The following is a 20,298-nucleotide window of genomic DNA, read 5'->3' as shown; positions in this document are numbered from 1 at the left end:
GAGGTGACTAGAGTTTGTTGTTGTAAGCTGACTCCCGGAATATACTTTACTGACAAAAAACTTGATGCAAACAAAAATACTCCGAGGGTGGACATCTCTGCTTTAAATACAAATTAAATTTCCATTATTATGGATGCCCTTCTTTGTAAAACTAACGTAATTTCTGCAGAAAATAATGCCAGAATGCTTTCTCCTGAGAATTCCAGTGAAAAAAATAAAGCAGGCTTACCTCCTTGTCTGCCTTTATGAGGTAGTAAAGCATCAGAAATAAAGGGTCCATTGGTGTAACAAACAGCAGGCGCCCATCTAAGTGACAGATATGTAAAAGTAAGTTTAGTACCAAGAGGCATAATATATTGACCTTTTTTTTTTTTTAGGATGTTTTTCAGGAGTGTGGGCAGAAGAGGAGAATTTTTTTTTTCAGTAAGTATGCCAATATTTTAATAAAATGGGCAGGAAAACCGTGTTTGTGATTTTATATTAAAAATACAGAAAGAACTACATCCTCAACCCTGCCAAACCAAAGCACAAGTTCTACTGCAGGTCTGCTGGCTTCAAGCACTCTTAGTTTTGCCTTTTTCTGGACTGTATTAAAAACAGCAAAATTGAAGCTGCCCTCTATTGGCAGATTTGGGTGTAATGGAAACTTGTTCGGGGAGACCAGATATATCCAATACGCTCCACCTCAAAAACTGGGCAAGGCAATACTGTGCTCACAGAAGAGGTAGGCAGGGCAAGAAAGAATTTCAAAAGCTAGTTAAGTCAGAGTTGCCTCTCATTTGTAAGGGGAGAATCTGCATGCAGTCTCCTAACAGAACAAAATAAACTTAAATAGATCAGAAAACATGGCTCAGTATGTCGTATTCAAAGCTATACAGAAAGGAAAAACTTGGTCTACTATTGAAACAGACACCTCTGCCCATCTGGAGCTCATTGCAGGACAATGGCTTAGTCAGGCTTTTTGTATAATTGTAGATAATTGGAAACAATGTAACATCAAGCAAATTCACTAATGAGACCCAATAATTGATGACAATTTGACATTAATTAGCAAACCAAAAGCAAATAAATGTGTTTTTTTTTTGTTTTAACTCACATTATTAAGATAATTAAAGAAAAGGAAATCCTACTGCGATGGCGCTAAAACTAACAAAAGATGGGGTGGGAAGAACGTGGAACAAAGCTGATAGCCAATCTAACATCTGTACTACTAACATGATGCATTGCATGAGGCAAAGCAAGCACCAGGACTACTTACAAACATGAAAGCTTTGATAATAAAGCTGGAGGGAAAAAAAAAACCACTAGCCACTTTCTCAAAGCTTCCATTTAAATGCTTTCCACAGCACCTTCAGGAAGACATATTTTTATTTGTTCTAAAGAGTTCAGACTCACAATAAGTGTATAAAGACCTCTGCCCTTCCAAAGATAACAAGATAATTTGCTTTAACTGCAAACACACAGCTTTTTTGTGTTCTTCCCCTGACTATTTCAGAGATGCAAAAGGCCTAACATTCACAAACAATTTTTCCTCCTGTATCTTTTAAAGAAAACTGAGGTGATGATTCCTCAAGGCAACTATTTCCCAAAACAGAGGTTAGAAAGGGAGGGGGAGAATACAATGTGGACATAATTGGGAACAGGGAGCAGACCCAGTCTCTTGGCTCACCCCCAGATGGAGCAAGGAAAAGCTCACAGACATACCACTTGCATTGCTATATGCACCTGCAGAGGATGTTTAAAAGTTAACACACACTTTGGGATATTACCATTAAAGAAGGCATATGTCTGAGGGAGTTGCTTTATTACTATAAATGGTCTTTTTTCTAGTTAAAAAAGGACAAAATAAATACACTTTCATCGCCTGAATTAATAATTATTGCCTAGTCTATGGACTTGCTGGCAGAGAAACACTACTCCAGTGACATCCTTACTAATAAAGGATTGTTAAAGCTGTCATAAGTAGTTACATAACTTTTGTCCTCATTCTCAGAAAGGTGGGGAAGGATCACAGAAGGACTGGGATGGTACAGACAAGCTCACTTCAGACAAAACACTGAAACGGCACCTTCAGACAGCAGGCCTATCTTGAGACTCCAGCACTTACACAGGGGAATAGAGAGGTAATTAGAAGAAAGCAAGACCATACATTCCAACGCTTGGAGCTCTAACACACCCCTCTGCTTAGCTGGCTAAGGCCTTCCAGCCCTTTTTCCCCCTCCCTTAGGATAACACATATTTTACTTAAACTGAGGACTTGCCGGTCTGATTGACAAGGCAAGCTAAGTATTTTATGGCACTTCAGTTTAAATACAATTGAATGTCTTCCCCCTCCCCCCCTTCCTCAAAGACAAATGAACATCTGTCTAATTGAGGCTGCCAAAGGCAGCCTTTTAAAGAGAGACCACAAAGCCCCCAGCCCTGGTTAAATCCAGATGGCAAACGAGTGTGTCAGAAGGTGGGGATGTGAAGCAGCATGCCTCAAACAACTAGGAAAAACACCTGTAAATTTACTAGAAGAGAGAGGGAAGGTCTGTGTATGAACATTAGTTACAGTTGGGGGAAGGATACATTGTATTACTCACCTTGTTGAACAGTCTGACCTATAAACCAGGAACGATATTCCTCATGAAAAGCTTTTACTTCAAACAGCTGCTGTGCACCACTATTGAATAAGTAAAGGGTTGCTTCCCCTGTTGAAAAGAAATCTGGTTTGTGTTTGTAAGCTTTCACAAAAATCAAAAGAATACCCAATACGTCTGAAGAATGTGCCTTATATACATACAGACACACAAACATACACACATTCTACATAAACTCACTACAAAGAAAGCTCAGACAAAGAAAACTATTATATACAGATGTTCATTTACCAGCTCTATAAACCAAACTGAATTTGAATCAATAAATAAGATGTGTGAATAGTTCATCTTACAACACAAAGCCTTTGATCCAAACCCAAATCAAAATCACTCAAGAAATCAGCTTTTGTCTGTAGTGAAGGGGGAAGGTGGAAAACAAGAAAATTCCCTCTCCTTTAATCACGTTTGTCTCCAAGATATCAGACTCTGGGTTAGAGGAACAAAAGTCTCAAACCTTTATGTCACAATTTGAAATAATTTTTTTTCTGTGCATCAAAATGGATTGCTAATGACTCAGTATGGGTAGACAAATAAGGTGAACAAGGAAGCTCGAAAGAAGTTGCTTAGAAGCGCTCATCAGAATCTTGCTAGGTTGGAAAGGAAAATGAAAGCTTTATTTCAGGCCACCCCACAGCACAGTTCTGCCGTTTCACATTAGTTCTGGGTTATAATGAAAGGGTGACAAATATGTTGCAAACAGGATTGGCATTTTCCATATGTAAAACAGGAACTTGCCAGAACTACAGAAGGGGCCACTGAAATTTGGTCAGCGGAGTCTGTTGGCTGGACTGGTCCTGACTTGGTTATCAATCTATCTTCAAGAGACAAGAGGAACCACAACATAGCAGTCCTGCTCAAAACACATAAATTGCAAAGCTGCACTGACTTGCAGATCATGGGCTGGCTCAGAAAAGTCTTCACGTAAGTCCCTGCAAGCTGACATCAGCACTGCTGTTCTCAGTTTGCAGAGATCCCGAGGTGCGGACGGAGGTCAGCTAAAATGGGCAGACACAGCTCTTCCCCATAATGACTGATAATGCATTTTTTCCCCCTTTATCCAAAAGGCTAAGCAGATGTTTAACCTCACCTAAGGATATAGTTTCAGTTCTCTGATAATTTTTCTTTTGGGGAAAGGAGGAGAGGAGTGAAGAGTAGATATAAGGGGGAGCAGAGGTCTCAGTCATTACCATGCGCTTCTCAATAAGGGTCTACACCATAATTTGATCAGCACCAGACGTCAAACTACTCAGAGAAGTGCTCACTGAACAACTTAAGACTCCAACCAGTGAGCACACTAGCCAAATGCGGTGGTGAGCTATGAAATCTTGAGAAAGACACCATTCTTACTGCCTAACTGCAACTCCTTAATTTATTTGCTTATGTTAAAAGGACAGTCACCACAGGTTCCCAAGTGTCATTAGACAGAAACTCTAGGGGATGGAGAAAGAACCTAGGCAGCTTTGCTCACAACTTTACCACTTCAGTTAGTTGCTTAAGTCTTGTGGTATGGTTATTTCCCTTCTTTTAGTTCAGCACTTTGAAAAATGCTTCTTGTGGTACTTCCGAATTGCAGGCTGAACCCTAGTTTACAGTCTTTGTAAAGAAATGAAATTTTGCCCTGTCTATAAAAGGGACCATGCATACTTTTATTAAATAAAAGAGTTAGCACGAATTCTATAGTTTGCCGAGTCCTTCAGTGCATATTTATACAATATCTGGCATCAACAATTCATCTGTTAGACCCAAACGTAAGGAAAATACATTAATAGGGTGTTCTCAGTCCTTCCATTTTCAGACCCTATACTTATAACAGGCTACATAACTTTAACTTTATGCAGGTCTATAAATAAGCTCCTGTAAATTCTAAAGGAACACACCCAGGCAATGATTGTACTTCAGGTTTTCTCTAGAAACCTTTCCCAAGATCTCTGATTCTACAAAGTAAACAGATCTCTTCTTCCACGGAGAAAAAAAAATTATTATCTACGCTTTTAAAAATATAACAAATTAGAAAGCTAATATAATACAGCAGGTGGAAAATATCCATGGCTATGTATTCCCACCATAAATCTGAGCAATCAAGAAACAGGTATCATGATGAGTGATTTCATATTCTATATCTATTGGGTTTAATTATTTTCCTCTTTCAAGAACAAGTAGCAGTTATTATATTGTGACATTAAAAAGTACCTGAAGACTTTAGTTACAAACACATATAAATATAAGCAGTGAATTTCAAAACAAAACCACACAACTTAAATCTATAGAAAACAAACAAGCTTATGAAAGGAAAGAAAAACAGCATGAAATGTGTTTTTCAAACAGAAGATGCAAAACATCACAAAGGCTTACTGCAAGTTAGTGTTGCAGTATCTCATACTTCAATTATTACATTACTCATATAATAACAAAACCTTGACAAAAAGAACAATCTGACTAGAAGATAGTTAACAGTGGGATTGTGGTGTCATTATATTGCCTGCATTTGCTGGTCTTTCCAATGTATTGAATTCAAAGTGCCTCATCATCTATTAACGAGAAAAGAGACAGCACCACTTGGACCAGGGAAAGAAGAAAATTAGATTTAGAAATGAAAAGACTCAAAAAGCTTGGTAAGTATAACTGAATCACTTCTTCTAACTCTGACTATTTATTTTATAGCACAAGATGAATGCTATGAAGCAAAAATCTGGATTAAAAAAAAGCACAGGCTCAACACCCAACACTGTAAGCTCCCCAAAACTAATGCAATTAAAAACTGAACTTAAATTACACCTCTTTTTTGTGCTGCCAATATTCCTGATGAATAAACAGTTCAACCAATTAAAATTATAAAAGAAATCCTACATGTTTGCACAGCATTAACTATCTGGCATCACCAGCAGTATCTTTGGCACATAAGACTTATACTATCATCATTATTTCAGCTTGCAAAATACGAATCTTTTGGTGGGGGGGGGAATCAACTAGAACATTAACAGGCTCATGTCACAATTCCAAAACTTGCCTGTGCTTGGATTGCGCAGTTTTGTAAACAAAGGTTCGCTGTCAGCTGTCTTAGGGGGGTCAGTAGCAGACTCTGTAGGGGGAGAGGAAAAAGTTATGAACTTGTAAATTGAGAAGTATTTCACTTTCTGCCATGCTTCTCCAAGACATTCACAATTAATTGGATTGACAATTTTTGAAAACTCATGTATTTTCTGCCTAAAAGTTATATGCCTCAGCCCAAATTCATCCTACCTGATCAAGGCACCTAAATTATGATTCCAGACTTCCTGGCACTCTCTATCAGCAACACGTAAGATACGCACCTGGGGATGATTTAGATTTTGAAAACCACTTACCCCTAGAGAGCCTCAGGCAAGAGAGCTCCTAAGTTTGACATCTCAGTTAAGTGAGATGAACTGATATGTTGCCCTGATTAGTCACAAAGACAATGAGAATGCTTTGGTAAGTTAGGCCAAGCACCGTGTGGACATTAAAAAGTTAAAAGTGTAAAAGGTAAAATATTTGCGGGAAGAAACAGTGGTTCTCTAAAGCTTCCAGGAAGTCAGATTATGCAGGAATATGAGGCAGGAATTCTCTGAGTGGTTGTTACTGCTGTGAAAAATACACATACTTGTTTATCTGTTGTATATAATCTTGAAAAATAAAGAGTGCATTTAATTCCCCCTACAGAAAAAGAAGCTGAGAGAATACAGCACCTCTGTCTTAAGCCTCTGACAGTTGTTCTCTTTTCTGTGTCTTTAAGCAAAAAACAGACAAAAAGCAGAGCCAGAAAAGTACGATCTCTCTGTGAAATAATAAAAAAAAAAAATTAGAAAGGAAACAGCTCCCACAAGGATGCTGATTCAAGTCTGAAAAAACATCTATAAGGATCCCCAGTTAATTATATTCTATCCAAGTTCTCTTTGTAGGGAAAGTCTAACTTATATTTATGAAAACAATTTCCCACATCTCAATGAAGAGCAACAAGACAGCATCATTTTTCTTAGCTTGCATACTGCCAGTTCTGTCCCAATTCCTTTCATATAGGCATTCATCAGAGCAAGGAAAATTACTAAAGCATTTCACATACATAACCAGTATCCAGACCCCAGAGAATGGACTGACAGGGATCAGGCTGATGGTTATCTTTTGGTGCTGCTGAGGAAAGCAGAGAGGAGCAGCAGAGGCGGGCTGCACAGTGATTCACAAGAGAGACTGTTGGAAGGAACAGAAGTGCCACATTGTCCTTCCCCTTTCAGTAGCATCCAGGTTTGTGGAGAGGGAGATAGCATAGTTCTTTCCTATGGAAAACAGGAACCTCAAGTACAACCAAAAATAGCTATCCCCCCACTCTGGCTGAACGCCTATCCCCAACACATTCAGAGAGGACAGGTGGACTTCTCACAGGCTCTTCACTGGCACCTCAGTCACACAAAAAGCCCTAAATAACCCTCATCTTTCACATCTGCTCCTGTTTTTTCAGTTGTGTCACAAAGAGAAATTGCCCAGATAAAGACATAAGCTGGGTTTAAAAAGCAAGTGCATTTTGTGATAAAGTGTTGGAGGATAATAGTTCTCAGAGCGGTTCAGAGAATTTAGTCATTTTCTTCCCCTGAATTTTTAGCTGAGTCTTCAGGTGGCTTACAAAAGTGCTTTAAAAAGTTTCAGTATGAGTTGAGGATTTTTAATGGAAAAAGTCCATATTTGCTAACCAGACTTGCTTCACATGCTGATGCATAAACACACATGGTTGTCAAGCTACATTTGCCCTGGCAAAGGCAAACTTCAAATTTCTAGAGCTGTGTATGTTTCAATTCTTGACCACAGTTTAACATTAGTGTATTTTTTGTTACTTTTTAAAACACTACGGTGATTAATGATGGTGAAAGAAACACACTGCATGTGTTTACTTTGATGTGTTTCACACAAACATGTTAAAATATACACACTAAATGTGAGTTTCAAAATTTAAAACAAAAAGCAAAACAAAACAAAAAAACCCAAAGGAACTTTTAGTGCTCACTTGCTCTGCTTTCTTCATGCATAGATTTATGAACACTGGGAATGAGTCCAGCTGAGTGCTAAGTTGCATCTTGTATAATGTGAACAATTAAGTAGACAATCCTTCCTAATGTAGCTCTTTTTAATGAAGTTCCCATCTTTATTTAGTTGATATGTACTTTTCTTAACCTTCTAGTAACACACTGAATTTAATCCATCCCCGCTAAGCCTAGGAGACGCCTGCACGTAGCGAGCACTCAGTGTAACAAACCCAAGAGATACAGCCTCCCATCTCTTTCTCACCAATCCCCTGCCTTCCCAACCCAGATAACTGCCCTCCATCATTAAGGCCTGCCCCGTGCTATCCCAGGCTCAGCATCCTCTGCTCTGCCCCTTTGTATACGCAGCCTGGCCTGGCAACTGCCTTGGCTCAGCCAGTTGCTCTTTCCCAGGTGAAAAGCAGCACAGCTCTGCCCATTTAGTTCTTTGGTCCTCCCTAAGCTCCATGGGGTTCATCACTGCACAGAGGACAGATGCGATCATACCTTAATGAACAGTCTGAGTTGCAGTCTTCAGTCCCAGTATCTTGTGCTGGTGGGATCAGAGTGTACGTCACATTCTCCACACAGCGGCCACAGAAGATGGTTTCCCAGAAGGGACACATGTATGCGTGCACACACAAGAAGAATGGAAGAACTGGGCAAAGGCAAAAGCGGTTTCTCTGAGTTTCTTTTATGTTCAGTTTCCTCAAAATGCAGGCAATACCCCACTCCATTTCCAGGAGCATCTGAAGTATATTTTTGTTACAGATTGTCTCTACTAGATGTCAAGTTGGCAGATAAAAGGAGGCAATTGGGAGAATGCCTGGTTGGAACACTGGATGCAATATTAATGTGGCCTTAAGGGTGAAGAAGGCCCTATTTATCTGAATTTAAACACTTCATGAGTAGAAAAATGCTGAGCAAGGGATTTTTGAAGTTAGGTTTCCAAACCTAGCTTGTGTGCGTTCTGGTCTTTAGCCAGGAAAGGTAGCTGGATTTCTCTAATGTCATTAGATTTATCAGTCCTTGTATATGGGCAAGGATCTCTTATAGCTAAATAAATTAAAGACTTCTTAAAAAGCAGTACTGTAACAATCTTCTAGCAAAACTAAGAGTTAAAAGCAGGTCTTTTTTCTTTTTTTTAGTTTTAAGATTCACATCCAGATAAGAAATAATCTTACAGAAAATATGCAGACAAAAGGTACATTACAGAAAGAGCTTTTTTGTTAAATCCTAAAGGAAAACGAGATGATTGCCACTACGCTTACTACAACATTTTCCATAGCTCAGCCCTGAGAAACTTGTTCATCACAAGAATAACAAGTGAGAGAGGTAAGATCTTTCTGACTGAATACTATACTCTCTACCAACTTTCTCACAGCTGTAAACTGCAGGTAACACACAGTCAGTACAGGTCAGCTTACTAACAGATGTGCCAGTACAGCATGCCATTCTCCTAGGACAACATTCACTACAAGGATACAAAAAAAATGATACAAAGGTACAGAGTGGCTCAATTAATCCTGTCCCAAGGAAGCATCTCAATTAGCAAGCCACTCTCTAAATTGCCAGGGAAGACAGATGACAGGCACTTCCAGGAGGCAGCTGAACCCACCTGTATCATCCCCTGCAAGAATATGCCTCTGTCTCCATTGAGCTTACAGATACCTCCAGCAACGCAGAGTGAATCCAGATGCAGCACCACTACAGCTATACCAGAGGATGGAGTTCTGAGGAAAGCAGGAAGTTCTGAAGTAAGCACAATGCAGGACAATTAAATGCCAACACTGGGCTGATAACTATGTCTACTTTGCTTAAGTTACAGTCTACTGTTCATTCACTATTAACCAAATCACACAATGTCCATCTAAAAATGTGGGTGATATATCCATCAGTTGTACTGGAGCCTACAGATGGAACCTCAGAACCCTGAAGCTGAGCAAAAGAGACTATAAAAGCTTAAACGCAGCTTTCCATTACAGAAAAAGAGAAAAGCCTATCATATTTCGTGGAGGTCAGACATACAACCAGGCAAATTCTATAAAATATATAAACAGAACAAAGTGAAAATGAACCAGCTGTCAAAGGATTTCTGGCAATAATCTCTTCCACAATGGATAGATATGAGGCACAAACGAATCTGGCCATTAAAAAAAAAAAGCATTTGCTGGTACAGCAACATGAATAAATTGGAAAAAAACATAAAACTCCCACTAAGAGCTATGAAACTGTTATGGATGATGCAAGGTCTATTCACCTTTTTTTTTTCTTAAAGATTGCTTATAGAATACTATATATAACAGACTAATATCAAGTTATATGGAATTCCCATGCAAAAAGCTGCCAGCCAAGCAAGCAAAAAGGCTGTAAATATCTGTCAATTGCGTAAGAGGAAAAAACCCTCTGAGAGCACAAATTTCCCTACCACCATCACCCTGCAAAACACAGGATTATTTAAAAGTCTGGAAATATAAAGTTAAGATTTCATTTAAAAACAGATATTAAACCATACGTCACCTACACAAGTCTTTTCCATTCCCTTCTTAACTTCTAACCATGCACAAAAGGTGTGTCAAATGGAGACATTATGATGGAGCCCATTAAATGGACATTTTATGGAAGTTTTTAAACTATGTAGCCTAAGGATACAGATATGTCAGATCTAATAATCATTTTATTTATGTTCTTTTTACAATCAGTCAACCCTGAAGTAAATGGTTTTAATTCAATGCCTGCAGCATGCCCTGTGTATCACCCAAACTTTTGACAATTTTTATAAATCACAAGGTACTTAACTATTAGCATAATGAATGAATTCAGGTATGCACAGACTGAGGATACAGTTTCATGAATGGCTTCAAGTGACCAAAGATCACAGGCCATTAAAAAGCACAGTCCTGAGGTCCTCACCTCTGCTCCCTCCCTGCTGCGCATCGCTGCTGCTTTCTTTCCATCAAAACTAGCAATCTTGTGGCCACGTAGCAAGTCGGCTCAGTCCACTGATCCAGCTGAGAGACAACCAGTCACAAAAAAGTAGTATTGATTTTCACTCAGATCAGTAAGCTATTCCCACTTGCCATATGGTTACATGATCACCAGTACAAAGGGAAAGAACCCATGGCAAGAGCATATAGCATAGAATATAATCTACTCTATATGTGACACTGGGGTCTTTGACCAGCGTAAGCTGATTAGAAAACTGGATCTTACGTGACTTTACAGAGGTAGGAAGGCAAGAGATGAACCACAAGACTACAATGTTGCTTCCCTGGCTTGCAATACTCTCAGGGGAGTACTAAATGGCACATGGCTTTATTTACCTCTGCAAACAGCCTTTTGCAGGTGCTTACATATAAGGTATGCCTTTGTATTTGCACACACTTGATGTTTTTGGAAATATCTTCTTAGTTGTTACTCAGTTATGTTAACTTGATGTTATTTCACCACCTTATCCTCTCCTTGGCCATACATAGTACTAGCATCAGTGAGGGGACTTTTGCCATGCCTGTTGTAAAAGATGTAATGGTTATCAGTTTGCTAATCACAGCATTTCTTATTTGATGCCTTAAGGAAATAATATTTATTGTGACATAATTTACAGCCCTTAAGGTCTTTCTAGCTCCCACTTCACCTGAAAATCCTACAATAAAAAACAATGATATCTAAAAATGGCACTGTTTTCTACCTTGAGCAAAATTTCACACGAAGTGCTACTAGATGGTTTGAGTGGTCTTTTGCTCCAGTACACAGCTATGTAATACAGCCAAATACCAAGAGTTATGCCTGAGAGCATCTTTTGGCTTCCCCTTATGCTGGCACAGTTCACTTCCTTGGCCAAAAAAACATGTGCATGGACTCACTGGCAGCAATGGACAGTACTAATTCATCTGTTACTGAAATCTAGATGCTAGGCAGATCATGCAGGGGTTTGAGCTGAATGAAGGAGAGGTCAATCTTGAGAAGTTCAAGAACAGGTTATCACTTGAAAGGATAAAAACTTCAGACTTCCCTTCTCAATATTTATAGGGTCAACACTGGTGCAGCTGTATTACTGGCTGAATCAGCCCTATTCCCATGTGCAGAGAGGCCTAAGTTGGCATAAATTGGTCTCTTCCAAGCCAGATGGCAGAAAGCAGAAGTAGGAGATGGTGTTACACATTAAAACATCTCTTTTCAGTTATTTTATTTGCTATGCTTCCTTCTGGCTCCCTAGCTTGCCAGTTATATCTGCTTTATACACAGTTGAGCTCAGTATGTCTTTTAAGAGATGACATATAAGAAATGGTGCAAATTACCTGCAGGCAAAAGGCTTTGTTCAGGAGATGCAAATGCCAATTTAGGGGGAGGTTAAGTAAAATATGCCCAGAGTGCGAACTTCTAAAACCAGCATATTCACATTCACCTTATTAAAAGATGGATAAATATGTGCACATGTTTTATATAATCTTGCTAATGTTTTAAGTTAGCTGTTAAAAAACATACATACTTGTTTACTGTAAATATTACTTCCAAGTTCTTTAGCTAAATTATTCCGGAAGTATTAATGTTCAAGTATCCTGCTCAATTTTAACTTTCATTACAACTTCTGAATCAAACTCCCTAACAGCTCAGCACTGTGGTCTATTTTGTAGCAGATAAAATTGAACTGAATGGAAAAAAAAAATAATACCAAACCTGCCTACTTCAGATTTTAAAGCAAACTACTTTTATGCATTAAGTATTCCACAGCTTCTTTTGCTATGACATCTTCTCTCAATATGACCCAAAATTTTCAAGTCAAATGCTTCCTCTGCTGTTGCACAAAGGTCCCTTAGTCTCATTTGAAAGAACGAAGGATTAATTTAATGTCTGCTGATGCCCTATGGTTTGGTATCACAGTCCATTTATTTCTGCCTCCATCTGACTTTTGGCATATATAACATTTGTTCAAACAACTTGCCAAGTCTAATGTGAAACTGCTCCTTTTATTTTTAAATAAGTAATTCCTAAAAATAATAGGATTGTTAAATTTCCCTCCCCCCTTGCAATCCTTTCAGTGCTATTCATATGGCAGTTCCCATAAAACAATAAAAAAACTAATCAATTTACTGTTTAAGAAAACAGCAGACTGAAAAAATGTAGTCAACTAAACTTGTCTAGTTCAGAAAAATAAAGGTTGAAAATAATTTTCAGCTTGCAGCTAACCCCTACTTCTTTTCCTAATACAGACAAACACAGAACAAATTAAATACAGCAGTCTTAACTTTAGGTGTACAGTGCAACACCAGACTTAGAAAACTGCCTTCAATTCCTGACCTCTTTGCTAAAACCAGTGAAGGATATAAATAGTTCCAGTTCCGACATTAACACCTATCCCTGAGAAAGTGTACTGAGAAGAGACTGCCCTTCACACCTATCTTGTTAAACAGCTAGTGTGATTTTGGTTGTTATTGGTAAGACCAGTTTGAAGCCATTACATAAGAATGCTTATTTGTTATACAGAGCCCAGATCAGATCTATGTCACGCACAGTGACTTTATTGCAGTATTTGAGGGGTTTCCAGAGCCCTGCCCTTAGAATCCTATGATTAGGTGGGGTCTTAGTATTATTTCTCTGCCTAGAAAATAATTCTAGTTCTTATGATTTTCAGAGAAAACATTAGAAATGGCAGTTCCATGGACCCAACTCATAAAGCAAGTAGTCATTTCCTGCGTGCATGTAAAAAAAAAATATCTCATTGGTTCAGGTAGTAGGACCTTAAAAAAGTGTACGTGAATACTCAGTAAACACAGCCAGAATCTCCTCTACTAAAGCACACCATTAGCAACTTTCTAGCTATGAGATGTCCAGGTTTTAATCCTCAGGAGCTAATTCTTTTCCCTCATACCTGTTCAGTAGCTAGACCAATACAACAGGAAGCCCGTATACGAAGCTCTACATTCTCAAGTGGGGTTCAGATACATGGGTAATATAACACCCCTGATTATCCAACTACTACAAGAAATGCAGAAAAGCGCAATCTGGAAACTCAGCCACCCACCAATGAAGTCCATGTGGGTCCTTCAGGACTTATTACCACTTTGGTGTCTCTGTACCACAATTCCTCCAGAACTCCAGATTCAGGAGGTCTTCTTAACCATCGACGTCAACAAAGCAAATTCAGATCTGGATTTCCAGCCAAGCTAATAAAATCCCCTGGAACGTGGAGCACAGCACAGAAACACCCAAGTGGGTCTGCACAGAGCCAGCTTGGGTCCATCAGGACTTATTAGTTCAGACACTGTCTGAAAGCAGCTGCACTGCAAAACTGGTCCTGGAAACAGCAGAGATGTGTTAACATGGCATAGCACTTGAACTAATAAAATGTTAGTGTTGAGCTGAGTCTGCTCTGAGTCAAATCTGGTGCCTGTATAGTACAGCATAGTTAATCTGCAACCGGAGAAACTGCCCAAAGAGTTGACTATTTCGAGCCCAGCATGCACAGCTCTACCCCCACCCACATGCCCAAGTTTTCTGTCCTCATCACCTCCCTCCATATGACCAATCCCTCCATCCACCCTCTTCCTGTTTGTTAATTGTTTTCCCCCTCAACTCTTCACATCCATTTCTCAAGCTTCCTCTAAATGTCCACGATAAGGCTGCAATGTACACCAGCGGCTTTCAACCCTTCAGGAGTGATTAACATGGTTACCACCCTCTCCTCATCCTACCTTCTCCACCAGATCAACACTCCCTAACTCCTCTCCCCCTGACTTTGCCTTTCCCCTTTGTCCTGCCCTTGGTGTTTCAATCCCTAACATAGGAATAATCATGCTTATAAAAACAAAACAAAAAGATCGTATTGGTGTATCAAATCATCCTGCATCCATGGAAAAAAATAAATATCAGCAGGAACACCATCACAAGAACTTTTACCAGGACAAGGGCACGCTATCACTTCTAAAGGTAAAATTTGCTACCTCACCTAGAAGTTGCTTACCAGCCAGCCCAGATATGACTGTCTGAGGCTCTCCTTTCCCTCTCCTTTTCCCTTGTGTGATTCTCCCATGCCAAAGAGCCTGAGCGTCTTGGTGTGGCAAAGGGCTGGTGAGAGCAAAGAGAGGTTTTTAGCTGCTGTGTTCCAGATATCAACCCGATGTTGACAATTGCTGAAGTCCAAATAAGAAAGAATCTCCTCTTTCTCTAACACATTCTTTGTACATAGTTAAGTGTTTCTACATGTTACATAAGCAGCAAAACCGTGGTCAGAGACTCATGCAAAATCAGACACACTCTCAGAACGATGTAATAACTAAGGAATCAGAGCAACACACGCATCATTGTTCAAAACTCCAGCCATATCTTTCCCTTGTTCTAGGAAGCTACTGTTGAACCTCTAACAGTCTGAATGATTGAAAAATACTGACACTTAAGAAAGCAAGTTTTGGTTCTCATTGTTTTACTTCTGTACTTGACAGACTTCTTTTTTAGATTAAGATATCTAGCCTCTTTGCAGAACTAGTCACCATCTCCATCCATACAGGAACTTTTAAGATGTCACAATCAAAGTAAGATGAATGGCATATATCCAAGCGGAGACACTATAAGGTTGTGTAGGGTGGTATACATTATTAACCTTACAATCTGTTCCAGGAGGCAGACTACCCAGTTAAGTAATTCAAACTAACTTAAGCACTTGAAACCAGGGCCTTAGAAAGTGCCTATATTACAGGAAAAGTTTTGGAGCTTCTTGAACAGCATTAAAACACACCTTGCTCCTTCTTCCCACTATGCACAGGAAAATCGCCACAGATACAAGAAGATAAACAAGCTATTTACACCTAAAAAGTGTTGGTAGACTTATTAACAAATGGTATTAAACTTACATCCAGAACCAGATCCTACAATTATTTATGCAGTCCTTTTTATTCATGTATGTAGCACAATGCCATGCAAGCATTATGAAGATATGGACTGCCATATGAATAAAATTTAACATAGTCAAAGAAAAAGCATTTTTTGTTATAAATCCAACTGCGTCCATCTTCATTCCTAAAAATAATCAGGTCTTCCTATTATAAATTCTGCCAAATGGCCAATGAAGAACTGACATCCATTCAACAAAGCAGTTAAGGAATGCAAAACTTTGAAAAGTGATAGACATTACCTTTAAAAATCCTTTCTGAAAAAAATGTTAAAACAAAACTAAAATCATTAAATCTATTTCATTTCAGCAATCCTATTCATAGGATTGGCAAGTCTCATCAGCTGTGGAATTCTGAAATTATCAGCCACAGACTTTTTTTAAAATCACCGTGTGCTTTGAGGTTCTACTAAGGCTTAATAAACTTTCTTACAGGTCTGGAGTACTATATAAATTTTGTCAGAGCTGTGCTAGCATAATTGGTAATACAAACTGTCTGGCTTCATGAAAGTTACAAGCTCTGGCTCCAATCCTGCAAATGCTTACTGAAGAATTTAACTTACTGCACAGAACTGCTGCTCATGCATAAGTTAAGCATATTTGTAAATATTTGCACAGTATGGACATCTGTTGGCATAGCCAGTCATCTGATACAAATTCAGATTTAAATCCTAGTCTGCAGAGAGTCAATATTAAAAAAAGGAATTCCTTACTTATAAATTCTTTTCTTAGGCATCAAGCATGTCAGATACCAAAGGGTGGAATTGAAAAGTTAAAAACAGAGGAATAGAGGAATCAGTGAAATCATAACAACTGGTTCTATTTCTCATGTAACTAGAGAAGCCTGGTTCCTTACAGATGTGCGTCTCAAGGCTGAGCTCCTGTCTTGCCTTCAACCTTTGCTGAACCAAGCTCTTGCCATACCTTTCCTTCAGTGGTGCCGTTCATAGCATTTCTTGCATCATCGCAGACATTTTCACAAAGCTCATAAAATTACTCAAAAAAGCTCCTCCTTTTTATCAGGTTTAGATGAAATTAACTCAAAAGTTTTGGGTGGGGTAATAAATAGGCACAGCACAATGCTGACCCACAGATAATTGTGGAAGTTGCATTTCCTTAGGAAATCAAACTAAAAAAAGCACTTATAAAATGCCTCCTTCCTTTTAGTGTCTCGGAGTTTGAGCACATCCTGTTTCATTCATCCTCTTTAACACAAAAACCTTTTGTGATCTGTGAATTTATAATTTTAAAACCTCATACTAGACAGAAATAAATGTAAAGGGGGAAAGGCACCTTCCCATTTATTCAGCGCTAAGTGAGAGAAACTAAGCCTACACATTTTTTAAGGCCTTGTGTATATTGCATCCACAGAGCTGCCATGTGGAGGTCTGCCCCTTTAGCCTACAGAGGAAGAGCTGAGGAGATCTCACTCTGGCTTAGGACTTATGGGTTCCAACGAGTTTGTTTTAAAGCTGAGGCTTGGGGAACAAATCCGTTTCCTTCAAAAAAAAAAAAAAAAAAAAAAAAAAAAAAAGCAGGAATGGACTAACGGGATGGAGGCAAGGTGGGCTGCCAGCAGCAGGGAGACGATGGCGAGGCTCCATCAGGGACCTCAGTGACAAGACCTCTCTTCCACAGCTCCTCTCCCCAGGGCTGACGACGCTGTTTGCAAACCAGGGGCGAGCTTATCTTTGGAAAAACCCTAATGGCACTCAATAATAAAACGCATAAGATGCACTGAGGGAAGCAGAGTCCCGATAGGGAGGAGAAGGGGGGGTCGTCTGTAGGGCCTTGTGTAAAGGCTGTGTCTCAAAACGTCCTTACCACACCAGGGCTGGGGCTGGCTGCACACAGCAGCCCAGAGACCTGCCCCAGCCCTAGGAGAAGGCCACCCGCCTCCTGCCCGAGCGACGGCCCGGCCCGGCCCGGCCCCGCCAGGGCCACTCAGCGGGGCGCGGTGGAGAATCGAGAGACCGGCGCTGCGGCAGAGCCTGATCCCACCTCGGAGCCCCGCTGGGTTACCTGGTGCAATGAGCACCCACTGGCCAGGGTGCGCGTCCGCGGGACGCTGCTTCGCGCCGTGCATGCTCCGTACACCGCCGCCCGCGCTCCCGCCGCCGCCGCTCCCGCCGCCGCCGCCGCCGCCGCAACATGGCGGCCGGGGCGGGGCCGTACGGAGAAGGGGAGAGGCGGGAAGAGGCGCCAGGCGCGCGCGCGCGCGCGCGCTACCGGTCGCGCGCCCCGCAGCCCCGCGCGCGGCAGCAGGACGGCGCCACCCCGCGGGCGTGGAGAGGTGGGGGGGGGGGTTGCGGGTAGCAGCAGGGCACGGAGATGGTTGGGGCTGCGCGGCCGCTTCCTCTCTGCCCACCCCTCACCACCCCCCCGGCGTGGAGGGAATGGTACAAGCCACTGCGGGCGGGACAAGAGAGCGGCAAGCCGCCCCTCTCCCTCCCCCCCCCCCCCCCCCCCGCCGCCCCGCCAGTGGGCTGCGGGCTGTGAGGCGTGTGGGGCGGGAGGGAGGGGTGCAGGCGGCGTCCCAGGAGCGGACGGGCGTTGGCGGACGGTCGTAAGTGGTGTTCGCCAGGGCTCAGTGCTGGGGCCGGTTCCCTTTAATATCTTTATCAACGACCTGGACGAGGGGATCGAGTGCACCCTCAGTAAGTTTGCAGATGACACCAAGATGGGCGGGAGCGTTGATCTGCTTGAGGGCAGGAGGGCTCTGCAGAGGGGTCTGGCCAGGCTGGATCGATGGGCCGAGGCCAATGGTGTGAGGTTCAACAAGGCCAAGTGTTGGGTCCTGCACTTGCGTCACAACAACCCCATGCAGCGCTACAGGCTTGGGGTGGAGTGGCTGGAAAGCTGCCCAGCAGGAAAGGTCCTGGGGGCGTTGGTGGACGGCCGGCTGAATGGGAGCCATCGGTGTGCCCAGGTGGCCAAGAAGGCCAACAGCATCCTGGCTTGTATCAGGGATGGTGTGGTGAGCAGGACTAGGGAAGAGATTGTCCCACTGTAGTTGGTACTGGTGAGGCCGCACCTCAAACACTGTGTTCAGTTTTGGGTCCTTCATGACAAGAAAGGCATTGATGTGCTGGAGTGTGTCCAGAGAAGGGCAACGAAGCTGGTGAGGGGTCTTATGAGGAGCAGCTGAGGGAACTGGGGTTATTTAGCCTGGAGGAAAGGAGGCTGAGGGGAGACCTTATCAGTCTCTACAACTACCTGAAAGGAGGTTGTATCGAGGTGGGGGTTGATCTCCCAAGTAACAAGTGATAGGACAAGAGGAAATGGCCTCAAGTTGCACCAAGGTAGGTTTAGATTGGATTAGGAAAAAATTTCTTCACAGAAAGGGTTATCAAACATTGGAACAGGCTGCCCAGGGAAGTGGTGGAGTCGCCATCCCTGGAGGTATTTAAAAGATGGGTAGCCATGGTGCTTAGGGACATGGTTTAGTGGTGGTTTTGGCAGTGTGAGGTTGATGGTTGGACTCAATGATCTTAAAGGTCCCTTCCAACCTAGACGATTCTTTGATTTTACACGTCTTCCCCCTCGCACCCTGAGGGCTGGCAGGTAGAGGCTTCCTTTTAACCCTGTCCCATCACAGGCTGGGAGGGGGGCTCTTTTGCAGGGGTCTGTGGCAGAGTGCTCGGTTGGCCATGGCTGAGCAAGGCCCACCACTGCCCCTTAGCCACTGGCCCCTGGCTGGAGGCAGCACTTCTGAAGGCTTTGTCTTGAAGTGGGGGCACAGCTTCGGTTAGGCATGATGAGTTTGGACCTAAAGGCAGAAATGCAGGTCCACAGAGGTGATTAACAGATTTGAAGATCTGATGTGAGGAAAGGCCAAAAGCTGGGGCTGTTCAGCCCAGAGAAGGGAAAGCTCGGGGGGAATCTTCATCCATGTACATGAATACCTCATGGGGGGAGTAAAGAGGATGGAGCGGGGCCCTTCTCAGTGGTGCCTACTGACAGGGCTTGAGGCAAAGGGCACAAACTGAAACAGGAAATTCCATCTAAACGTTAGAAAAAATGCCTCTAGTGCATGGGTGGTTGAACACAGGAACAGGTTGACCTGAGCAACCACAGATACCCATCTGTGGAGATGTTAAAAACCTGACTGGACATTGCCCTGAGCAGGGAGCTGGACTAGACCCTCTCCAGAGGCGCCTGCCAGCCTCCGCCATTCTGTGGAACTTTGGTCCTGCAAGGCTGGGCACAGGCAGAGCCAGAGTCCTCTCCTAACAGTCATCCTCCCCGGTATATGATATGATCCTGTTAAACAGGTCCTATACCTACAGATCACACCAAGGAACTGTAGTCACAAAATAAGATCCACGCTTATGCATGTTTTCATACGTATGTATATAAACTTAGCTTTACCAACACAAGAATGGGTTGATGGCCACCATCCCAGAAATTTAGAAGACAAATATTATATATTATCAAGAGTATTAAAGTATACATATCAATTGTAAATCTCAGAGATATGAAACAAATATTAAAAACATACTAACATCTATGCCCCAAAACAGAGCAGAACTAACCAGGGCCAACATATGCAAAACAGCTGAGTTGATGTAAGGCTGAAAAAAAATAATTTCCTGAAGTTCGAGCATATACATTCATTACTCTGAGATTACAGTAATCTAAATTTGTTTTATTTTAATTTTCCTGATTTTTTTTCCCTGCTTGAAGTAGGGCAAGATCTAAGTGCCAAAGACCACACCACACCATGTGTTTTGAAGTCCCCACT

General features: G+C 41.7%; 1 protein-coding gene across 3 annotated transcripts in view; it reads right to left on the bottom strand.

The window, feature by feature from the left end:
* The window catches only part of RNASEH2B (ribonuclease H2 subunit B), a 39,020-nt gene extending 21,366 nt beyond the window's left edge, over window positions 1-17,654 (bottom strand). For all 3 annotated transcript variants that reach the window (XM_082482180.1, XM_082482181.1, XM_082482182.1), the window contains exons 1-4: window positions 17,577-17,654; window positions 5,650-5,721; window positions 2,586-2,693; window positions 230-306 (exon numbers count right to left, since the gene is read on the bottom strand). In XM_082482180.1, the coding sequence (XP_082338306.1) occupies window positions 230-306; window positions 2,586-2,693; window positions 5,650-5,721; window positions 17,577-17,640 (321 nt within the window). In that variant the 5' untranslated portion in view covers window positions 17,641-17,654. The remainder of the gene's footprint in view (window positions 1-229; window positions 307-2,585; window positions 2,694-5,649; window positions 5,722-17,576) is intronic.
* Between the last annotated feature and the right edge of the window lie 2,644 nt (window positions 17,655-20,298).

The sequence above is a fragment of the Vanellus vanellus genome (genome assembly GCF_965231255.1).
Source record: "Vanellus vanellus genome assembly, chromosome: 1".
Lineage (NCBI taxonomy): Eukaryota > Metazoa > Chordata > Aves > Charadriiformes > Charadriidae > Vanellus > Vanellus vanellus.
Note: the sequence above shows the minus strand (reverse complement) of the source record. Positions and strands in the feature narration are given on the sequence as shown.